This window comes from Trichechus manatus, unplaced genomic scaffold (assembly GCF_000243295.1).
Source record: "Trichechus manatus latirostris isolate Lorelei unplaced genomic scaffold, TriManLat1.0 scaffold00238, whole genome shotgun sequence".
In the NCBI taxonomy this organism is placed as follows: Eukaryota; Metazoa; Chordata; class Mammalia; order Sirenia; family Trichechidae; genus Trichechus; species Trichechus manatus.
The window spans coordinates 2,418,023-2,438,407 of record NW_004444174.1 but is presented as its reverse complement, the minus strand read 5'-3'; the positions used below and the strand labels follow the sequence as shown (position 1 = coordinate 2,438,407).

At 37.4% G+C, this 20,385-nt stretch overlaps 1 protein-coding gene across 1 annotated transcript in view; it reads left to right on the top strand.

The window, feature by feature from the left end:
- LRRIQ1 (leucine rich repeats and IQ motif containing 1) overlaps positions 1-20,385 on the top strand; it is a 235,094-nt gene that overhangs the window by 184,235 nt on the left and 30,474 nt on the right. Inside the window, exon 23 of the mRNA XM_004389266.2 lies at positions 20,042-20,049. Coding sequence (XP_004389323.2) covers positions 20,042-20,049 — 8 coding nt within the window. The remainder of the gene's footprint in view (positions 1-20,041; positions 20,050-20,385) is intronic.

The following is a 20,385-nucleotide window of genomic DNA, read 5'->3' as shown; positions in this document are numbered from 1 at the left end:
TCTTGAAGAGTTCTGTATATTAATCTTTTGTATTCTGCCTCTGGTAATTCCAAGAAATTCTCTTCCCCTGGAAAATTTCTAGATTCTTTGTTTTGCGAGCTTGCTGAAGCCATCATGGTCTGCCTCTTTATGTGATTTTATATTGACTGTTGTCTCTAGCCATCAATAAGTTATTATATTTATTTATTTTATGTTTGTTTACTATATCCTAGCATCTTGTTTTGTTTTGTTTTGATATGCCCAAATAGGCTGTTCTTGTGAGATAGTTTGATTTCTGGTGCATTTGAGCTCTCATGTTCTGTCACCAGGAGGTTAGAGCTGTACTTCATATGTGAGCTTAGGAGTCCATTTACTTTTCTTGTATGGATTCAGCACTGGTATCCATGTAGTCGGCCACCAGATGTGTGGTGCAGGCTCTCACCTACAGTACTAGACAGGCATGGATGATTGGTGTAGGCACAGACATCTGGCTGCAGCAGAGGGACACATGCTGAGCAAGGCAGGGGGCCAATGGCCACCCCCGAGTGTTCAGGAGGGAAGCGTGTCCCTGTTCCCTAGAGGGCATAGGTGGGTGGGTTTTACAGCTGAACTATGAGCACCCAGTGCTGCTGGCTGTAAGGAGAGGGGGGCAACTCTTATTCTTGGGCCCCTGTCACAGGTGGCTCGGTGGCATGGGTGGAGCCACAAGTCCTCAGGCCCCTGATGTGGGTAGGTAGGTGAAGACCCTGCTTAATGGCAGAGCAGTGTCAAATGTCACGAACCTGCCACTTCACAGTTGAAAGCAGTTCAAGTTAGACTTCAGTGATATACCCTGTTTTACTGTGGTAATGAGGGCCTATGCTGTTGAAATGGTCCCACATAAGTCTATGCAGGAGGAAAGGCACTCAAAGTCCATGGACCCCTTATGCCTGTGCCTAGGCAAAGATGTTGTGCCTACCCTGACTTCCTGGCTTAGGGGAGCCGGCAGATTATTATTTCCACAGTTTGTTAATTTGTTCCCTCTCCAAGGCCAGAAAAATGGCTCAGGGCATGTGACAGGTCCGACTTCTGCCTCAGGAGACTAAGCAATCACTGAAGCCATCCCAGATCCAGTGCAGAGCAGGGAACGGGGAGGTAAATGGGAGAGAGGTTCTTCCAAATGTGGGTGTTTCTGATCCACACAGTTGGCCGGATGCAAGTACTTATCTTTCTCCGATCGAGGGCTGCTTCTCACTGGATCTGGATGACCAAGTAGACTCTCTGCCTCTGGGTCTCTCCCAAGGTGGAAAACGTCTCCCGAGCATGGCTGCTTGCCTCACCACAAGCTGATCTAGCCTGAAGGGCTCCAGCTACCACTGGGTCAGATCTGACAACTCCTCGTTTCTTCTGAACTGTCTCTCCTTCCCCCTGCCACTCAGTCCGATTCCTCAACTTTGCCTTTGATGTTCAGGGCTCCTAGATTGTCATATATAATCAATTCGATTTTTTTTTTCAGGTCTTTGTTGTAAGAGGGACCGCCAGAGGCATCTGACTACTCCGCCATCTTGGCCCCGCCTCCTCTGGCTTAGGTTTTGTTTGTGTGTTTTTCAATGTAAGACAATTTTTTTAAAGGCAATATTTACAAATTGAACATTCAAGATAATAGACAAAAAATAAAAATAATATTTTTGTTAGATGAACTTACCTATAGTATTACTTCAGTCTGAATTGTAAAAGGGAAAGGGGAGGTAGGTCATTGGTTTTACATTTAAAATTGACCTTGTGGCAATGTTAGGAGACAATTTTCCAAGGGTTTCTCGTGTTTCTGAATGTCCTGGGAGTGTGGCACTGACTAAACTTTTGTTCCAGACTATCAAAAATACTGGTATAGAAAATAGTCTTGAAATAGTGCACCCTCTAAAGGGAATATTTGCCTACTGTTCAGTGTAATAAAGAAAATGCCTTCCTCCAGTGCAAAGGTAAGGTTTGTTAGCAATCCTATATAAAAGATTTGACCTCCCTAAGCTTGGGGTTTCCCAGCTATCATGCAAATTTACCATGCATGGGGCATCCATTTGGACCCCTTAGTTTCCCCCTGTGGGACTTCAGGGGAAAAGGAAACCACCACAATTTTCTAATGCTCAAATATTCTAATGCTTGCTATGTCATGAATAACAAAGTTCTTTGTCTCTGATCTAGGACTCTCGTATCATCTGCCAGCATTCATAAAACTGTGGAAGGCTAACTTGCTACCTTCTTTATAAAAATAGACTTTAAGGCCAAGAAAAAAAGGAAGGAAGGAACAAAGGAGGGAAAGAAAGAAGGAAGGAAGGAGAAAGACGAATAAAATATTACTAGATATAAAGAGAGTCATTTCTTAGTGATAAAAAGTTTAACTTACCAGGAAGATATAATACTTTTAATTTTAATTAATAATTTTATATTTAATAACATAGCCTCAAAAATAATATAAGACCAAAACTAAAGAAGTCCTGGAGAAGTGGAAAATTCCTGAATAATGGGAGATATTTAACACATCTCAGTAATTAATAGACAAGCACTCAATAGATTAGTAGATCATACTTTAATAAACTTGATTAACAAATTTACCTAAGGAACATATACCCGCACGTCTGTCAGTTTGCCGTACTATGGTGGCTTGCGAGTGGCTGTGATGCTGCAGCTATGCCACTGATGTTTCAGATACCAGCAGGGTCACCATTATAGACAGGTTTCATCTGAGTTTTCAGACTGAGACAGACTAGGAAGAAGGATCTAGTGGTCTACTTTTGAAAAAATTGGCCAACAAAAACCTTATAAATAGCAGCAGAATATTGTCTGATTGAATGCTGGAAAATGAGCACCTCAGGTTGAAAGACACTCAAAATACAACTGTGGAAGAGCTGCCTACTCAAAGTAGAGTAGACCTTAATGACATTGATGGAGTCAAGCTTTCAGGACCTTCATTTGCTGATGTGGCATGACTCAAAATGAGACGAAACAGCTGCAAACATACATTAATAATTGGAACATGGAATGTATGACATATGAATTTAGGAAAATTGGAAATCATCAAAAATGAAATGGAATGCATAAACATTTATATCTTAGACATTGGTGAGCTGAAATGGACTGGGATTGGCCATTCTGAATCAAACAATCATATGGTCTATTATGCCAGAAATGACAACTTGAAGAGGAATGGCATTGCATTCATTGTCAAAAAGAACATTTCAAGATCTATCCTAAAGTACAATGCTGTCAGTGATAGGATAATATCCATATGCCTACAAGGAAGACCAGTTAAAAGGACTATTACTCAAATTTACACATCAACCACTAATGCCAAAAATGAGGAAATTGAAGATTTTTACCAACTTCTGCAGTCTGAAATTAATCAAATATGCAATCAACATGCATTGATAATTACTGATGATTGGAATGCTTAAGTTGGAAACAAAGAAGGATTGGTAGTTGGAAAATATGGCCTTGGTGATAGAAATGACAGAGTTTGCATGAATTTTTTGAAAGATCAATGATGTCTTCATTTCAAATACTTTTTTTCAGCAACATAAAGGTGACTATACATGTGGACCTCGCTAAATGGAATACATAGGAATCAAATTGACTACTTATGTGGAAAGAGACGAGAGAAAAGCTCAATATCATCAATCAGAATAAGGCCAGGGACCAACTGTGGAACAGACCATCAATTACTCATATGCAAGTTCAAGTTGAAGCTGAAGAAAATTAGGACAAGTCCATAAGAGCCAAAGTATGTCATTAAGTATATTCCACCTGAATTTAGAGACCATCTCAAGAATATTTGACTCATTAAACACTAATGACCAAAGACGAGACAGGTTGTGGAATGACATCAAGGACATCATACATGAAGAAAGCAAGAGGTCATTAAAAAGATACGAAAGAAAGAAAAGACCAAAATGAATGTCAGAGAGTCTCTGAAACTTACTCTTGAATGTAGAATAGCTGAAGCAAAAAAAAAAAGAAATGATGAAGTAAAATTGCTGAACAGAAGATTTCAAAGGGCGGCTTGAGAAGACAAAGTAAATTATTTGTAGTGACATGTGCAAAGACCTGGAGTTAGAAAACCAAAAGGAAAGAATACAGTCAGCATTTCTCAAGCTGAAAGAACTGAAGAGAAAATTCAAGCTTCAAGTTGTAATATTGAAGGATTCTACTGGGAAAATATTAAATGATGCAGGGAGCATCAACAGAAGATAGAAGGAATACCAGAGTCACTGTACCAAAAAGAATTGATTGACGTTCAACCATTTCAGGAGGTAGCATATGATCAAGAACTGATGGTACTGAAGGAAGAAGTCCAAACTGCACTGAAGGCATTGGCTAAAGACAAGGCTCCAGGAATTGACTGAATATCAATTGAGATGGTTCGACAAATGGATGCAGCGCTGGAAGAGCTCACTTGTCTATGCCAAGAAATTTGGAAGACAGCTACCTGTCCAACTGGCTGGAAGAGATCCATATCTGTGCCCTTTCCAAAGAAAGGTGATCCAACAGAATGTGGAAATTATTGAACAATATCATTAATATCACAGACAAGTGAAATTTTTCTGAAGATAATTCAAAAGTGGTTCCAGCAGTACAGCAACAGGGAATTGCCAGCAATTCAAGCTGGATTCAGAAGAGGTCATGGAACAACGGATATCATTGCTGATGTGAGATGGATATTTCCTGAAAGCAGACAATATCAGAAAGATGTTTACCTGTGTTTTATTGACTTTGCAAAGCATTCAACTGTGTGGATCATAACAAATTATAGATAAAATCATGAAGAATAGGAATTCCAGAACACTTAATTGTGCTCATGAGGAACCTGTACATGGATCAAGAGGCAGTCATTCGAACAGAACAAGGGGATAGTGCATGGTTTAAAATCAGGAAAGGTGTGCGTCAGAGTTGTATCCTTTCACCATACTTAGTCAATCTGTATGCTGAGCAAATAATCTGAGAAGCTGAACTATATGAAGTAGAATGGGGCATCAAGATTGGAGGAAGACTAATTAACAACCTGCTATATGCAGATTTCACAGTCTTACTTGCTGAAAGTGAAGAGGACTTGAAGCACTTATTCATGAAGATCAGAGACTACAGCTTTCATTATGGATTATACCTTGACATAAAAAAAACAAAAATCCTCGCAACTGGACCAATAAGCAACATCATAATAAACAGAGAAAAGAGTGAAGTTGTCAAGAATTTCATTTTACTTGGATCCACAATCAACACCCATGGAAGCAGCAGTCGAGAAATCAAATGACACATTTCATTGGGCAAATCTGTTGCAAAAGACCTCTTTAACGTGTTAAAAAAACAAAGATGTTGCTTAAAGACTAAGGTGCACGTGACCCAAGCCGTGGAGTTTTCAGTCGCCCCGTATGCATGTGAAAGCTAGACAATGAATAAAGAAGACTGAAGAAAAATTGATGCCTTTGAATTATGGTATTGGCAAATAATATTGAATATACCATGGACTTCCAGAAGAATGAACAAATCTGTCTTGGAAGAAGTACAGCCAGAATCCTCCTTAGAGGTAAGGATGACAAGACGTCGTCTCATATACTTTGGACATATTATCAGGTGGGTCTAGTCCTTGGAGAAGGACATCATGCTTGGTAAAGCAGAGGGTCAGTGAAAATGAGGAAGACTCTCAACAAGGTGGATTGACACAGTGGCTGCAACAAATGGGCTCAAGCATAACAATAATTGTGAGGATGTCGCAGGACTGGGCATTGTTTCGTTCTGTTGTACATAGGGTCGTTATGAGTTGCAATCAACTTGACGGCACCTAACAATAACAACAACAACAAGGAACATATATAGAACACTCAACAACTAGAGAGTGCTATCGTCAAGCATCCACAGGGCATTGAAAGATGTTATACCGGCCTTAAATCTGTGTCAAAAAATTTTAAAAGGTTGAAATAATGTGCAGTGTATTTTCCGAATATAATGCTATTAAACTTGATAAAGAATAATAGTAAGATAACTAGAAAATCTTCATTTGATCGAAATTGAAAATTAAAAACACTTAAAAAATTCATATAAGGGTAATCATAATGATTTTTAATAACCTGAACAATATAGAAATACTACACATTATAAGATCAGTATTTAATGAAATAGAAAAAATCTAGTACAATGGATCAATAAAGCCAGAATTACTTTTAAGTGACTAATAAATTTGACACCATACCTCTGGCTATTCTGATCATGAAAATAAGAGAGATAGCAGAAAGAAAACAATATCAGGAATGAAAAGAGGGTGGCATGACAGGTGTATCAGACTTTAAAATGATAGTAAGAGAATATTGTGAACAATGTATTTTGAATCTGGAGAAATAAAAAAATCCTGTAAAAATATGACTTACCAAAACTGATCCCAACCCTAATCTTAAGCTTAACCCTATAGGCAAGCAATCAAGAAGGAACAACAGTACAACGTGAAGTAGTTTTTTTAAAATCAAGTATCTAAGAATATATCTAACAAAATTATGTAAGACTTTATGGGGAAATTATAAATCATTATTGAAAACATTAATGAAGAGCACTAAGTATATTTATGAATTGGAAGACTAAATGTCAAAGATTTAAATTCTTCCCACATTGACTTAGAAGATATAATGCAATGTCAGTTAAATCTCAACAGGTGTATGCTTCCGTGTTTATGGAAGTTGACAAACAGAATCTAAAATGTGTATGAAAAGTCAAAGTCCACGAATAGCAAGACACATATACAAAGATGAATAAAGTGTGAAAACTTGCCTTACCAGATACCACAACTTATTACAGAGCTAAGCATATAAGATAGTGAATATGGTATGGTGTGGTGTGGTGTGTGGTGTGGTGTGTGGTGTGATGTGGTGTGGTGTGTGGTGTGGTGTGTTGTGGTATGGTGTAGTATGGTATGCTATGGAAGGGTAGAGTGGAATAGAGCATGATATAATAAATGATAACTGGAGAGCGAAGATAGAGGCCCATGTATATATGCTCAATTGATACCTGCTTGAGGTGTCTTTCCCAATCGGTGGGTAATACATCCTAAATAAACAATAATCATTAAAAAATTCTGGAAGCATTTAAGACCTCAGTGTTAAAAGAAGGAATATAAACTTATAGAAGATAATATGAAGAATATATTCATAACCCTGGATTTGGAATTGTAAAAATGGCTTGGCTGCAGTGTTATCTGGCCTCCTCATCTAACTACACAAGGTAGAAGGAGAATCAAGAACAGCCCGAGACTGATTCCTATGAGGTGGAGGTCAGACACACCTCCTCTCTCCAACCTTTTTACCAGTTCTGAATCTAGCCCTCCCTCCTACAGCACTCTCTGCTTCTCTGCTGGGTTCTATAATTCCTAGCAATAGCCACAGAGAACTCACAGATCATACTCACAGTTATGAAGTTTATTAGGGAAGTAACAGGTTACAATTCAGAATCTGGAAGGACTCAGGATACAGTTCTTCTATCAGGACAGCCTTTTCTTAGTCGTGCCTGCAGGCAGGCCTCTCTCTGGCCTTCGACCCCTCAGCCCCTTGCCCAGCCTCTGCCCTGCTCAGGAAAGTGTTAAAAAGCTCTTTACCTCCTCCAATAAATGCCCAGCGGCACCCCACTCCACCAGGAAGCCTCCTGCCTGAAGACAGTCAGCTCTCTTACTCTGTGGATCAGCAAGCCTAGCCGGCAAGTGCCTAGAGACACCTCACTCCATTAGGAAGCCTCCTACCGGAAGGCACTCAGCTCTCTCCCTCTGTGAGGCAACATACTCACTGTAGCTACTTTGCTCCGTGGGCTAGAAAGCCCACCACGCCATTGTGCACAAGTCTCCTGGTTGTACTGCCACCATTTCTCTGCCACTGCTTCTTGTCATCTTGCACCATCTCCAGTATTACAGCTATCTTTGTCTCCTGGGTCTAGGAGATTCTCACGGCAGGGACATGGGTCCAAAGGATTTTCTCTACTCCCATCTCTTCTTCTTGGTAGTAGTGAAGTCCCCCCATTCCCACTTCTGGGATGGCTCATTTTAAGCCCAGTGGGATGGCAAAACTGACCAATCCCCTTGTTAGTGTTCCATATACCTTATTTTCATGATCCCACTTCTACAAGGGTGCCATATACCTTATTTGAATTATTAGCAAGTTGTCCAATCCCCTTGGTGGACCACAAACACATTATTTGCATAGTCCCACCTAGTCATTTGGTGGGAGTGACAAGACCATGGCTAAAAAAGCCATATAAAAGTTATCCATCACACCACAGGAATAATATCTTTTAAAATATGCAAAAAGTACTAATCATATTGATAAATTTATTTACATTAAAATTAAGAACTTCTATACATCCAAAAATGTCATCACAGTAGTGAAAAGACAAGCCACAGAGATGGAGAAGCTATTTTCCACACATATAACCAACAAAGGCCCACATCCAGAATATATATATATATGTGTGTGTGTATATATAATATTTCTAAAAAATAATTAAGAAAAAGACAATGCAATGGAAAAATGAACAAAAGACTAACATTTCACAAAAGAAGAATTCAGATAACTCATAGCATATGAAAAGATGCTTAATCTCATTAACAAGCAAGGAAATGCAAGTTAAAACCATACATTAAAATTACTATATACAATATTCTGTATGTATGTAATATTTCACAATAAAAAGAGATTAAAGAGAGCTTCCACAAATCAATATTTACACAAACAATAGTTTAAAGCTGAAACTTAATTTTGTAGGGAAGACCTGTTATGTGCATATTTACTTATTTCTCCACTAGAGTTTAATTAGAACAATGATGTTTTCACCTGTCTTCAATGGAAAGTTAAATCTGTGAATGGATGACCTGATTCACTTACTGGTGAAGTTATTCTGCTAAATAGAATAAGATTCTGTCTTTCTAATGAATACAATATAAGGTAAACATTTTGCATTAATTAAGCGGTCACGGAAAACTCTTAAATCTTCACCAGGCAATGAAGATGTTTGCTTAACTTTGTCTATGAAAAACAGTAAATTTGTGTCATGGATTGAATTGTGTCCCCCCAAAAATGTGTGTATCAATTTGGCTAGGCCATGACTCCCAGTGTTGTGTGGTTGTCGTCTATTTTGTGATTGTAATTTTATGTTAAAGAGGATTAGGGTGGGATTGTAACACCACCCGTACCCAGGTCACATCCTGGATCCAATGTAAAGGAAGTTTCTGTGGCCCGCACTGCCTTTTATCGCTCAAGAGATAAAAGGAAAAAGAAGCAAGCAGAGAGTGGGGGGCCTCATACCACCAAGAAAGCAGTGCCAGAAGCAGAGCGTGTCCTTTGGACCTGAGGTACCTGCACAGAGAAGCTCGTAGTCCAGGGAAGATTGATGACGATGAGGACCTTCCTCCAGAGCCGACAGAGAGAAAGCCTTCCCCTGGAGTTGATGCCCTGAATTTGGACTTGAAGCCTACCAGACTGTGAGAAAATAAATTTCTGTTTGTTGAAACCATCCACTTGTGGTATGTCTGTTAGAGCAGCACTAGATGACTAAGACAATTTGGCACAGATTTATTAGTACCTAATACGTTGTTACTCAAATTGTGAAAAAAACTTATTTTTATTATTGCTTTTTACAATTCAAGCAATCTTTTAATATATAAAGAGTATGTCATATGACGTCATCTCTGTCTATACAAAAGTATATCTGTATACACCCACCCCTCACTTATCGACATAGTTAGGTTCCAAAGACCAAGTCATTATGCAAAAATTGATGTTATACAAAAGTGGAGGATGACCACATCAGATCACAAAACTGGAGGATAACTACAGCATTACATAGCTGCCAAATTACATCATTACATAACTGCCAGATTACAGCCAGCATTATTCTTACCTAGCACCTTGGCATTTGTTACTTCCAGAAGTACGTCATTAACGTGCAAAATTGTCAAATAGAAGATTTTTTATTATTGTTGTAAATGTGAAATGTCAGACAATGAGATAGTTGATAAGTGAGGAGTGGGTGTACTTAAGTTTACCAAATACAGAAATCATCATATGCAGAAAAGTAATACAATAAAGATAATGGGAAATGCATTGTGAATGTATAGATATGTGCTTGAGCACTTATGTTATATACTGATGTTAAGGTTATGTCATCTGCATATCACAGGTTGTTAATGACTCTTCCTCCAATCCTGATTCCACATTCTTCTTCATATAGTCCAGATTCTCGGATTATTTGCTCAGCATACAGATTGAATAAGTATGGTGAAAGGAAACAACTCTGATGCATACCTTTCTAAACTCTAAAACATGTAGTATCTCCTTGTTATGTTTGAACGACTGTCTCTTGGCCTAAGTACAGGTTCCTCACGAGCACAATTAAGTGTTCTGAAATTCCTATTCTTTGCAATGTTATCCATAATTTGTTATGACCCACACAGTTAATACAGCCTTCAGTATGGATTACACCTCAACATAAAGGAAACAAAAATCCTCACAACTGGACCAATAAGCAACATCATGATAAACAGAGAAAAGATTGACATTGTCAAGGATTTCATTTTACTTGGATCCACAGTCAACACCCATAGAGGCATCAATCAAGGCATCAAATGATGCATTGCATTGGGCAAATCTACTGCAAAAGACCTTTTTAAAGTGTTAGAAAAACAAAGGTGTCATTTTAAGGACTAAGGTGTTCCTGACCCAAGCCATGGTGTTTTCGATTGCCTCATATGCATGAGAAAGCAGGACAATGAATAACGAAGACCAAAGAAGAATTAATGCATTTGAATTATGGTGTTGGTGAAGAATATTGAATATACCATGGATTCCCAGAAGAATGAACAAATATGTGTTGGCAGAAGTACAGTCAGAACGCTCCTTAGAAGCAAGCATGGCGAGACCTCATCTCATGTACTTTGGACATGTTATCAGGAGAGACTAGTCCCTGGAGAAGGATATCATGCTTGGTAAAGTAGAGGGTGAGCAAAAAAGAGGAAGACCTTCAACGAGATGGATTGACACAGTGGCTGCAACAATGGGCTCAAGCATAATAACGACTGTGAGGATGGGGCAGAACCGGGCAGTGTTTCATTCTTTAGTACGTAGGTTCGTGATGAGTCAGAATCGACTCTACAGCACCTAACAACAATAACAACCTATATTAAATAACCAACAATTAAACTGTTTTTTAGGTCTTTTAAGCCTCTATGATTAATGTATCAATATAATACCATTTAGTGGCTTTCTTTTCAAATAAAACCAGAAAAGGTAATAAAACCACCTATTTGGCCCTCAATTCATAAATATGCATAAATGAATAGAATTGTCGTTGTTGTTGTTAGGTGCTGTCGAGTCAGTTCTGACTCATAGCAACTGTATGTACAACAGAACAGAACTCTGCCCGGTCCTGCACCACCTGCACAATTGTTGCTGTGCTTGAGCCCATTGTTACAGTCACTGTGTCAACCCAATTCATTGAGGGTCTTCCTCTTTTTCGCTGATTCTCTACTAAGCATGATATTCTCCAGGGACTGGTTTGGTTTTGGGTATGACATCAGTGAGGAAGAATTAGAGGCAGTTATGTTAATGAGGCAGGATTCAAAAGAGAAAATCAAGCAGAGAGGTCAGGGACATCATACTACCAAAAAAGAAGTGCTGGAAGCAAATTGTGTCTTTTGGACCTGGGGTCCCTGCTCTGAGAAGCTCCTAGACCAGGGAAAATTGATGATCAGGACCTTTCCCCAGAGCTGAAAGGGAAAGAAAGCCGTCCCCTGGAGCTGGCACCCTGAATTCAGACTTCTCGCCTTCTAAACAGTGAGATAATAAATTTCTGTTTGTTAAAGCCATGTGTTTGTGCTATTTCTGTTATAGCAGCACTAGATAACTAGGACAGCTATCCATAATTTGTTATGATCCACACAGTTGAATGCTTTGCATAGTCAATAAAACACAGGTAAACATCTTTCTGGTATTCTCTGCTTTCAGCCAAGATCCATCTGACATCAGCAATCATATCCCTGGAATAGAATTAAAGATGTCTGCTTACCAAAGAGTAAGGAACCTGAAGACTGAAACTATTTCAAAGAAGAAATAGGTGGCTGTAATGTTTATAAGAAGACCTGGTGGAGCAGTGGTTAAAATTCTCAGCTGCCAACCTAAAGGTTGGCAGTTCGAACCCACCAGTCACTCTGCAGGAGAAAGATGTGGCCATCTGCTTCTGTAAAGATGCACACCCTTGGAAACCCAATGGGGCAGTTCTGCTCTATCCGATAGGGTTGCTATGACTCAGAATCTACGTGACAGCAGTGGGTTTGGTTTTGGGGTTTGGAGTGTTTATATAGCCCTTATGTCCATTTTATTTTGAGTGCCAGCCTACTCACATCATCATACTCTTCATTATTCTATTGGGTGGGCCCTAACTTTTATGACCTAGGATATTAATTAACACTCCCTAAGGGAGTCTAGGGTGGGGAGAAGAATATTTTCTATGGATAATTAAGTTGACAGGGTGAAATAGGAGAGAATCATGTCAATGGATCCTCCTTCATGGTTATTACTAAGCAAGTGCTAAAAATTATTTGAAATAACTTAAAATCAATTAGGTCTGTCTACCCCTCGTCTTTTAGAAATTAATTTTTCTGAATAAAAGACACACTAAAATCCTCATACAATAAATACATAAGAAAATAACTGTTACAGGTTTGAATTTTGGTTAGGAGGACTTCCTGGACTCACCCCCAGAAAAATGTTTCTATTTTTGTGGTTAATCCTGGACTCTTTCCCTCTTAACAGTGACCCCCTGGAACGTTAGACTTGGCATGGATTTAGAGACTCATACAGATAACCTCACTTCCAATATAGGTAAGTGCTAGCCTGTGGCATTGAGATAGCCTTAAAGCCATGCATAATGGAATCAATTTCATTTATTTTAAACAATAACAAAATAGCTACATTTATTAAATCCTTACTATATATGGAACTGTATGTGTTCAGTTGTTTTATGTTGTTAGTATATGCATTTTAAAAGGAGGAAACTGAGGCACAGAGAAAGTAAATAACTTGCCCAAGATTACAAAACAAGTAAATGGAAAGCCAGCTTACTTTATGCAAGTTGATTACAAGGCAGATACAAAGATGAACAAAGTATAAGTATAGCCCCTAATCTCATGGACTCAATTAATTTACTGTATAATATATTGCCAATATCTCACAATTCCATGGCCTCCTGTAATGAAAAATAAAATGGTGTGCCATAGTCTTAAAAAAACAATATTGTCTACCACATCTCAAATCAGTCTTAGACCATGGCTACTGTGTAGTTCTGAAAAGAATCCCAATGACCTTATATTATTATTATTATTATTATTATTATAGGAAAGGTGATTTTACTGTGAAGGTATTACTTAGAAATGGGGAAATACAAGGACAGAGACAGGATCAGTATTATTGATTTTTCTTTTTGCCTTAGACTCTAATATGGCTCAGCAAAGCACTACTATTGATTTTTATTTAAAACTTTGATATTTTGTGCATCATGGATTTTTACAAATTTAGAATTTAAAATATTGCATTAAATATTATTTTTTCATTACTGAGATTTTTGACACACTTAAATTGTGTGCCTAAAGCAAGTATTTGTCTCACCCTAGTCCCAGCCCTGGTAACGACAAACATGGAGGCACATTACATGTTAATGTATATCATGTGACTTTAACAAACTAGAATTTTCCTGAGGTATATGACGCTCATATAAGAAACCATAGAACCACTCTTTATGTGGTACTTGGTACTCCAATACAAATATATTAGTGAGGAGATATAGTTCAACTGGACAATATAAATGGCAAAACATATTTCCTTTCAAGTAGAAATATACATAAGTTGAATACAAACCTTATTATAATTTGCTAATAAAAACAATTCATTCGCTTCGTTAAAAGATGTTTCTGTCATCCCAGAAGTAATGACATAATTCTAGCCATTCGATAGTATAGAAAATTTTGTCAAGCAAAATCCATATATTTTAAAAGATATAATTTGGTAACTTACTTTCAGTATTCTTTACTTTTATAAAACTCATCCATACAGTTTAGGTACTACCCTCCATCCTCCAAGCATACCCATTTTGAAAATGAATTTAAATGTCAGAAGCTAGCAAGTATCTTTCATTCTAGTACTTTTTCTTATTTAACTTTCTCTGCCATAAAATATAGTGAAATATGTAAAGGAATGATTACTCTTGCAGTTACCCTTTAACCGTTACATGTAGCTTTGGCTCTATTCCCAACATTTCTGTTTTTAAACTTTTGCACCAACAATCCTCTTCTTTATTCATGAAGTCATTTTTTTTAAATGATCAATTACATATATATTTAAATATATCTAAAAAGAATAGGGATGTTGCTTGTCACACACAAATGGCTCTTAGAGAGTTATTGGTTTTGTGCCAGGGCTGTGAGCTTTTCAACAGACTGGACTGGTTAAGGAAAAAGCAATAAACAGCCTATCAACAAGCATTTATACAGATGTTAATGAAATTAAATTTCTGTTAGTGTAACATATATGCCAAAATACAATTTTATTTGTGAGGTATGATGCAAATAGCTTCTTTTAATAAACACACGTAGACCATTTATGCTTTATAATATAAATTATATTCTTAGAGTTTCTAGCATCAGATACATAGAATCAGCCATTTATCAATGTTACCAAAAATATTTCCATTCTATAAGAGTTTTGCTCAGCATAGATCATTTCTTCCAAAAGCTTTCAGAAATGGACTCATCTCCAATCATGAAACCAACAGTATTTTATTATATTACTGAGAAAAGCCATTAAGGAAAAGAATATAATATTGGGAAAGTTGCCATATGTATTAAAAATATAAATAATTAGCTTCTTTTTTTATGTGTGTGCCCTAAATGATAGTTGAATCTTTATCTACCACAGTCTAGGATATTGTGGTATACTAAAATTTTAAAAAGCTAATTTATTTGAAGCATATGGGTTTAATGAAAACATTTACTCTGATTTTCATGACGAAAAGAATAATACTTCCATTAATTAAAAAAAGGACTTCATTCCTTTTAGTGAACTTCTTAAAGCTGAACTGCTTCCCTATAAGATGGTGTACATGGTGGAAATTTTATAAAATAGCTGTGTATTAAGGAGGTTTTTTTTTTTAAATTTTGATACTTCTGTCAATTTTTATCCAAATCTAGTTCTGACTTTCAGAACTGAAGTTTCTATTGCAAGAATTAAATGTATCAGGTTTAGATACATGTTTTCCTCTGCAATGCTCAGGTTGGGCTACATGCTAAAAACATCTACATTCTCAGGGTACCTGAGAGAATATTATTCCACTTTGACAATTATTCATTTATTTCACTAAATTTGTTGAGCACTATCAATTTTCTGCCATTTTGTATCTTTCGGAATGGGCAAACCTAACGTAATTTGAATAGGGTATTAGAAGATTAGGGAGCTTATCCCAAAGAATGGGATTTCTAAATTGAGATCTGAAACAGGAGCAGTAGTTAGGCTGGTGAAGTGGACAATCCAAACCTAGATAAAAGCATGGGTAAAGGCAAATGAGAGTGTGGTTCTTTGGGGAATTACAATGTGTCTGAGAGATTGGGGCAGAAACCTAACAGATGTACCTGAAGGTATAAACCAAGGCCTGTATGGTATGCAAAAATCTTTGAACATTATGCAGCAGCACTGGAGAACCATTGAAGGGGTTTAAACTATGAAATATATTTGTGCTTTAGGAAGATCATTTGCAGTATGCGGAGATATAAGCTGGGAGCAAGACCAAAATCAAAAAGGCCAATGAAAATGCTGTTACCATTATCCAGAAAAGAGATGACGGTAGCCAGGGCTCAAATAGCGGTAGTGGGAATGAAAGTGATTTGACAGATTCAAAATAATTCTAGGAGGTAAAAAATTATGGAGTTGGAGGGTGAAGAAGAATAAGGGTTTATGATGACATTCTTGTTCTGAGTTGTACATTGATAATAGTGTTACCATTTCAGGAAAACTGAGAAAAGGTTGGATGATAAATATGAATTCAACTTTTGGACATACTTGGTTTGAAATATCTGTGGAAACTTAGTGGAGAGGCTTTGAATGCAGAAGGAGATAGGGAAAGGGATTGAAGAACTTCAGTGAACAGAATCATACAGGGAGAATGTAGCCTAAGAATTAAACAGGGCCAGGAGAAAATCCCAGAGAAGAGCTCCGAGACTTACGGGGCTGAGAAGGAAAGAAGAGACATTGAAAGAGATTGTAGTGTAGTCTAGAGCTCAGAGAAGAAACAAAAGAGTATAATGAAACAAAATCCAAAAGAAACAAGCCTTTCAAGGAGGAAGGAGTGGACAACAGTGTATAATACTGTAAAGGAGTCAAGTGAGATAAGAACTTTAAAAAGTCACAAAGATTTAGCAGTATTGGTGATCTTGAAAGATTCCAGTGAAGTGGTGTGCAAAGGAAGCCATACTGCAGTGGGCCAGCAAAAATGGGAGGTAAATCAGAGACTGAGCTTTGTTAGTATTTTAAGAAGCTTATCTGATGAGGGAAGGAGAGAGAGAAGCTTAATTGGAGGGGAAGGTGGGGACAAAGGGGATTAAGGGATTTCCTTTTTTTGTTTGTTTGTTTTTTTCTTTTGGTTTTTAAAATGAGAAAGACTTAAGAATATAAAAAAAAAAAAAAGCTGGAAAGGAGCCATTTTTGAGTAGGACTGAAAACACAGGAGAAAAGGGAAAGTTGATGGAGAGACCCCAGAGTAAATGGAAGTGTGAAGATCCAGAGCACAGTTGAGGGTGTTGGGCTTAGGAGAAGGGGTATTTCTTTAATTGTGATAAGTAAGAAAGGTACATTTGCATATATATCACCACACACATGCTTGCTCATACCTGTTCAAAATGGAGCCTGATTTCAGGTAAGAGCAAAGGCAATGAAAATTGGGAAGCCAACACAATTTTTTTTTAAAAAAAAAGAAAGAAAGAAAAATAAATAAATAAAAATAAGGTGTGATTCTGAAGTTGAGTGGGAAATATGAGATGTGAGAATAAGATGGAAGCTGGTGATACCTAGTCCTCTAGGGAGCCAGCTCCATGAGGTAAGGAATAATGCCTATCTAGTTTACTACCAGCAGCCAGTACAGTGCTAGGCATAGAGTAGGATCTACTTGATAGTGTAGAACAGGGAGTACCAATATCTAAAGGAATTTTTAAAGGATCCTGAAAGGGTTCGCTCTAAGTATGGTTCCCAAAGTCCTGCAGAGAAGAGAGTTTTAAGACAAAGGAAATGGCCGGTATAGTTAAATTCAGCATAGAAGTCAATGAAGATAAAGTATAAAGGCATTTGTTAGATAAGAGAGTTTAAGGCTTTAATAAGGACAATTTCAATTTGTCAGAATCAACTTACTGTAAATTAAGAATGGAAGTAGAGAAAAGGAGTAAACTTAAAGAATTTTTGTTGACAAATTTTTTGTAGTGTCAAAGACAAAATATTGGAAGGATGAAGAATTTGTCCCTAAATCTTCTTATATCTCATACAGTATATTGAATTAGAAGACACCAACCTGTAAATTATGGGGGGGGGGATGACCTATAGTTTAGAAGATACTTAACAAATATATAAATCTGTACACCTATTAAAAAAAAAAAAAAAGTTATCCCTTTTGAAATTAGGGTAGAAACAAAAAGGGCAAGGGAAAAATATTTGCACTGATGATAACAGATAAAGGGTTATGAATGGTTATTTGACAGCAAAAAGGGAAATACTATAAACTGGTAGAGAAACGAGGAAAATAAATAAGATATTTCACAATATATAACCTGTTGTTGTTATTGTAGTGTGCCATCAAGTTGACTCTGCCTCATAGTGACCCCATCTGACAAAGTAGAACTGCCCCCATAGGGTTTCCTAGGCTATAATCTTTACAGGAGCAGATCGCCAGGTCTTTTCTCCCATGGAGAGGCTGGTGGGTTTGAACCATCAAACTTTGGATTAGAAGCCGAGCACTTAACCATTGTTCCACCAGGGCTTCTTATACAACCTATGATTATTAAATAATCAGACAGAATAATGTTCAATATCTGTATCAGTAAAGATACATAAATTAAAACCATAATTAGAGAATATTGTTCTCTTAAATTATTGACAACTTCAAAATATTTAAAATCAATGTTGAACAGGGATTCAGTGAAATGAAAAACCTCATACAACATGTGGTTAATTGGTGAAAACTTTTTTTTTTAATTTTATTTATTGTACTTTAGATGAAGGTTTACAGAACAAATAGTTTCTCATTAAACAGTCAGTACACATATTGTTTTATGACATCGGTTAACAACCCCACAACATGTCAACACACTCCCTTCTTGACCTTGAGGACCTTTTTTTTGGTGAAAATATACATAGCCAAAGTTATACCATTTCGAAAGTTTCTACATGTACAATTCAGTGACATCGATTAATTCTTCCAGTTGTACTGCTGTTCTTACTATCCTTTTCCAAATTATTCCACCACCATTGTCTTCAACACACTATCCCCTAGGCTTCCCATCAAACCTTTTGAGTTGCTGTTGTCAATTTGATCTCACATAGATTTTCTTTTATTTTTTTGTACCTTAGATGAAGGTTTGCAGAACAGTTTCTTATTAAACAGTTAGTATACATATTGCCCTATGGCAGTGGTTAACAACCCCATGATATGTCAACACTCTCCCTTCTCAACCTTGGGTTCCCTATCACCAGCTTTCCTGTCCCCTCCTACCTTCTAGTCCTTGTCCCTGGACTGCTATGCCTCATTAGTACTGTTGTGTTTTATGAGGCTGTCCAATCCCTGGCTGAACAGTGAACTTCGGGACTGACTTTACCACTGAGCTAAAAGGGTGTCTGGGGGCCATACTCTCGGGGTTTCTCCAATCTGTCAGGCCAGTAAATCTGGTCTTTTTTGTGTGTGAGTTAGAATTCTGCTCTACATCCTTTTCCAGCTTTGTTCAGGACCCTCTATTGTGATCCCGATCAGAGCAGTCAGTGGTGGTAGCCGGGCACCATCTAGCTGTACTTGACTCAGTCTGGTGAAGGCTGTGGTAGCTGTGGTCCATTAGTCCTTTGGACTAATCTTTTCTTTGTCTATCTTGTTCTCTTCATTCTCCCTTGCTCCCGAAGGGGTGAGACCAGTGGAGTATCTTAGATGGCTGCTCACAGGCTTTTAAGACCCCAGATGCTACTCACCAAGGTAGAATGTAGAACATTGTCTTTGTAAACTGTGTTATGCCAATTGAGCTAGATGTTCCCCGAGACCATGGTCCCCACAGCCCTCTGCCCAGCAATTCAGTCCCTCAGGAAGTTTGGAAGTGTCTATGGAGTTTCCATCATCTTTCCTTGTACAAGTTGTGCTGGCTTCCCCGGTAATGTGTACTGTCTTACCCTTAATTGGTGAAAACTTTTAAAAACTAATTGACAATAGAGATTATATCAAGTGCCTAAAATATTAATATCTTTAGATATTTTAATTCCACTTGAAGAAAATGGATTAATTAAATAACTAAAAATCTGTTGTGTAGCAAGTTGGTAAATAATAGTGTACAACCTTTAAAACTATGTTTAAGATGATATTTCAGTTGCTTCTTGGCCTTTTGACAAAGATCAAGTGTAGATGAGATTTCCATTACAAACAATGCATTTGTTATAATACTAGCTGAAAAGTAAAATATATAGACTACATAGGATTATGTAAACTAAAAACAACTATTAAAAAATGCGTTAAAATGTTATCCAGTCATGGTATTCGAATAGTGGGATTTTTATGGATTTTCTTTCACTTTTTCTTTATTTTTTAAACTGTCTATAAAGAGGAAGTTTTATTTGTGTAATACAAAAAAAAAGAAAAAACTTTAACAGAGTTTGTTTAAAGAATATAACCTAAAGTTTTGTTTTGAAGTAAAGGAGCATATATATTAGTAGCTAGAGGACAGCAGGAATCAGACTAAGACTTGTTTTTTTAGGTTGATAATACAGGAAATTGCTGAAGCAAGACCGAGAAGTAGGATAGGACAGTAGGTAAAGAATTTAGTGTTCTGCAGGCATGAAAGTGATGCTCCTTCTAAAACTGAAAGGTGGGATTTTTTGGGCAGCCTGGCTTGAAACTGATAAGCATCTGTTAATAATCTGTTATTGTTGTTAGTACCCATCAAGTTGGTTCCAACTCATGGCGACCCTATACAAAACAGAACAAAACACTGCTTTGTCCTATGTCATCCTCACAGTTGTTGCTATGTTTGAGCCCTTCGTTGCAGCCATTGTATTGACCCATTTCATTGAGGGTCTTCCATTTTTTCACTGACCTTCTACTTTACCAAGCAAGATGTCCTTCTCCAGG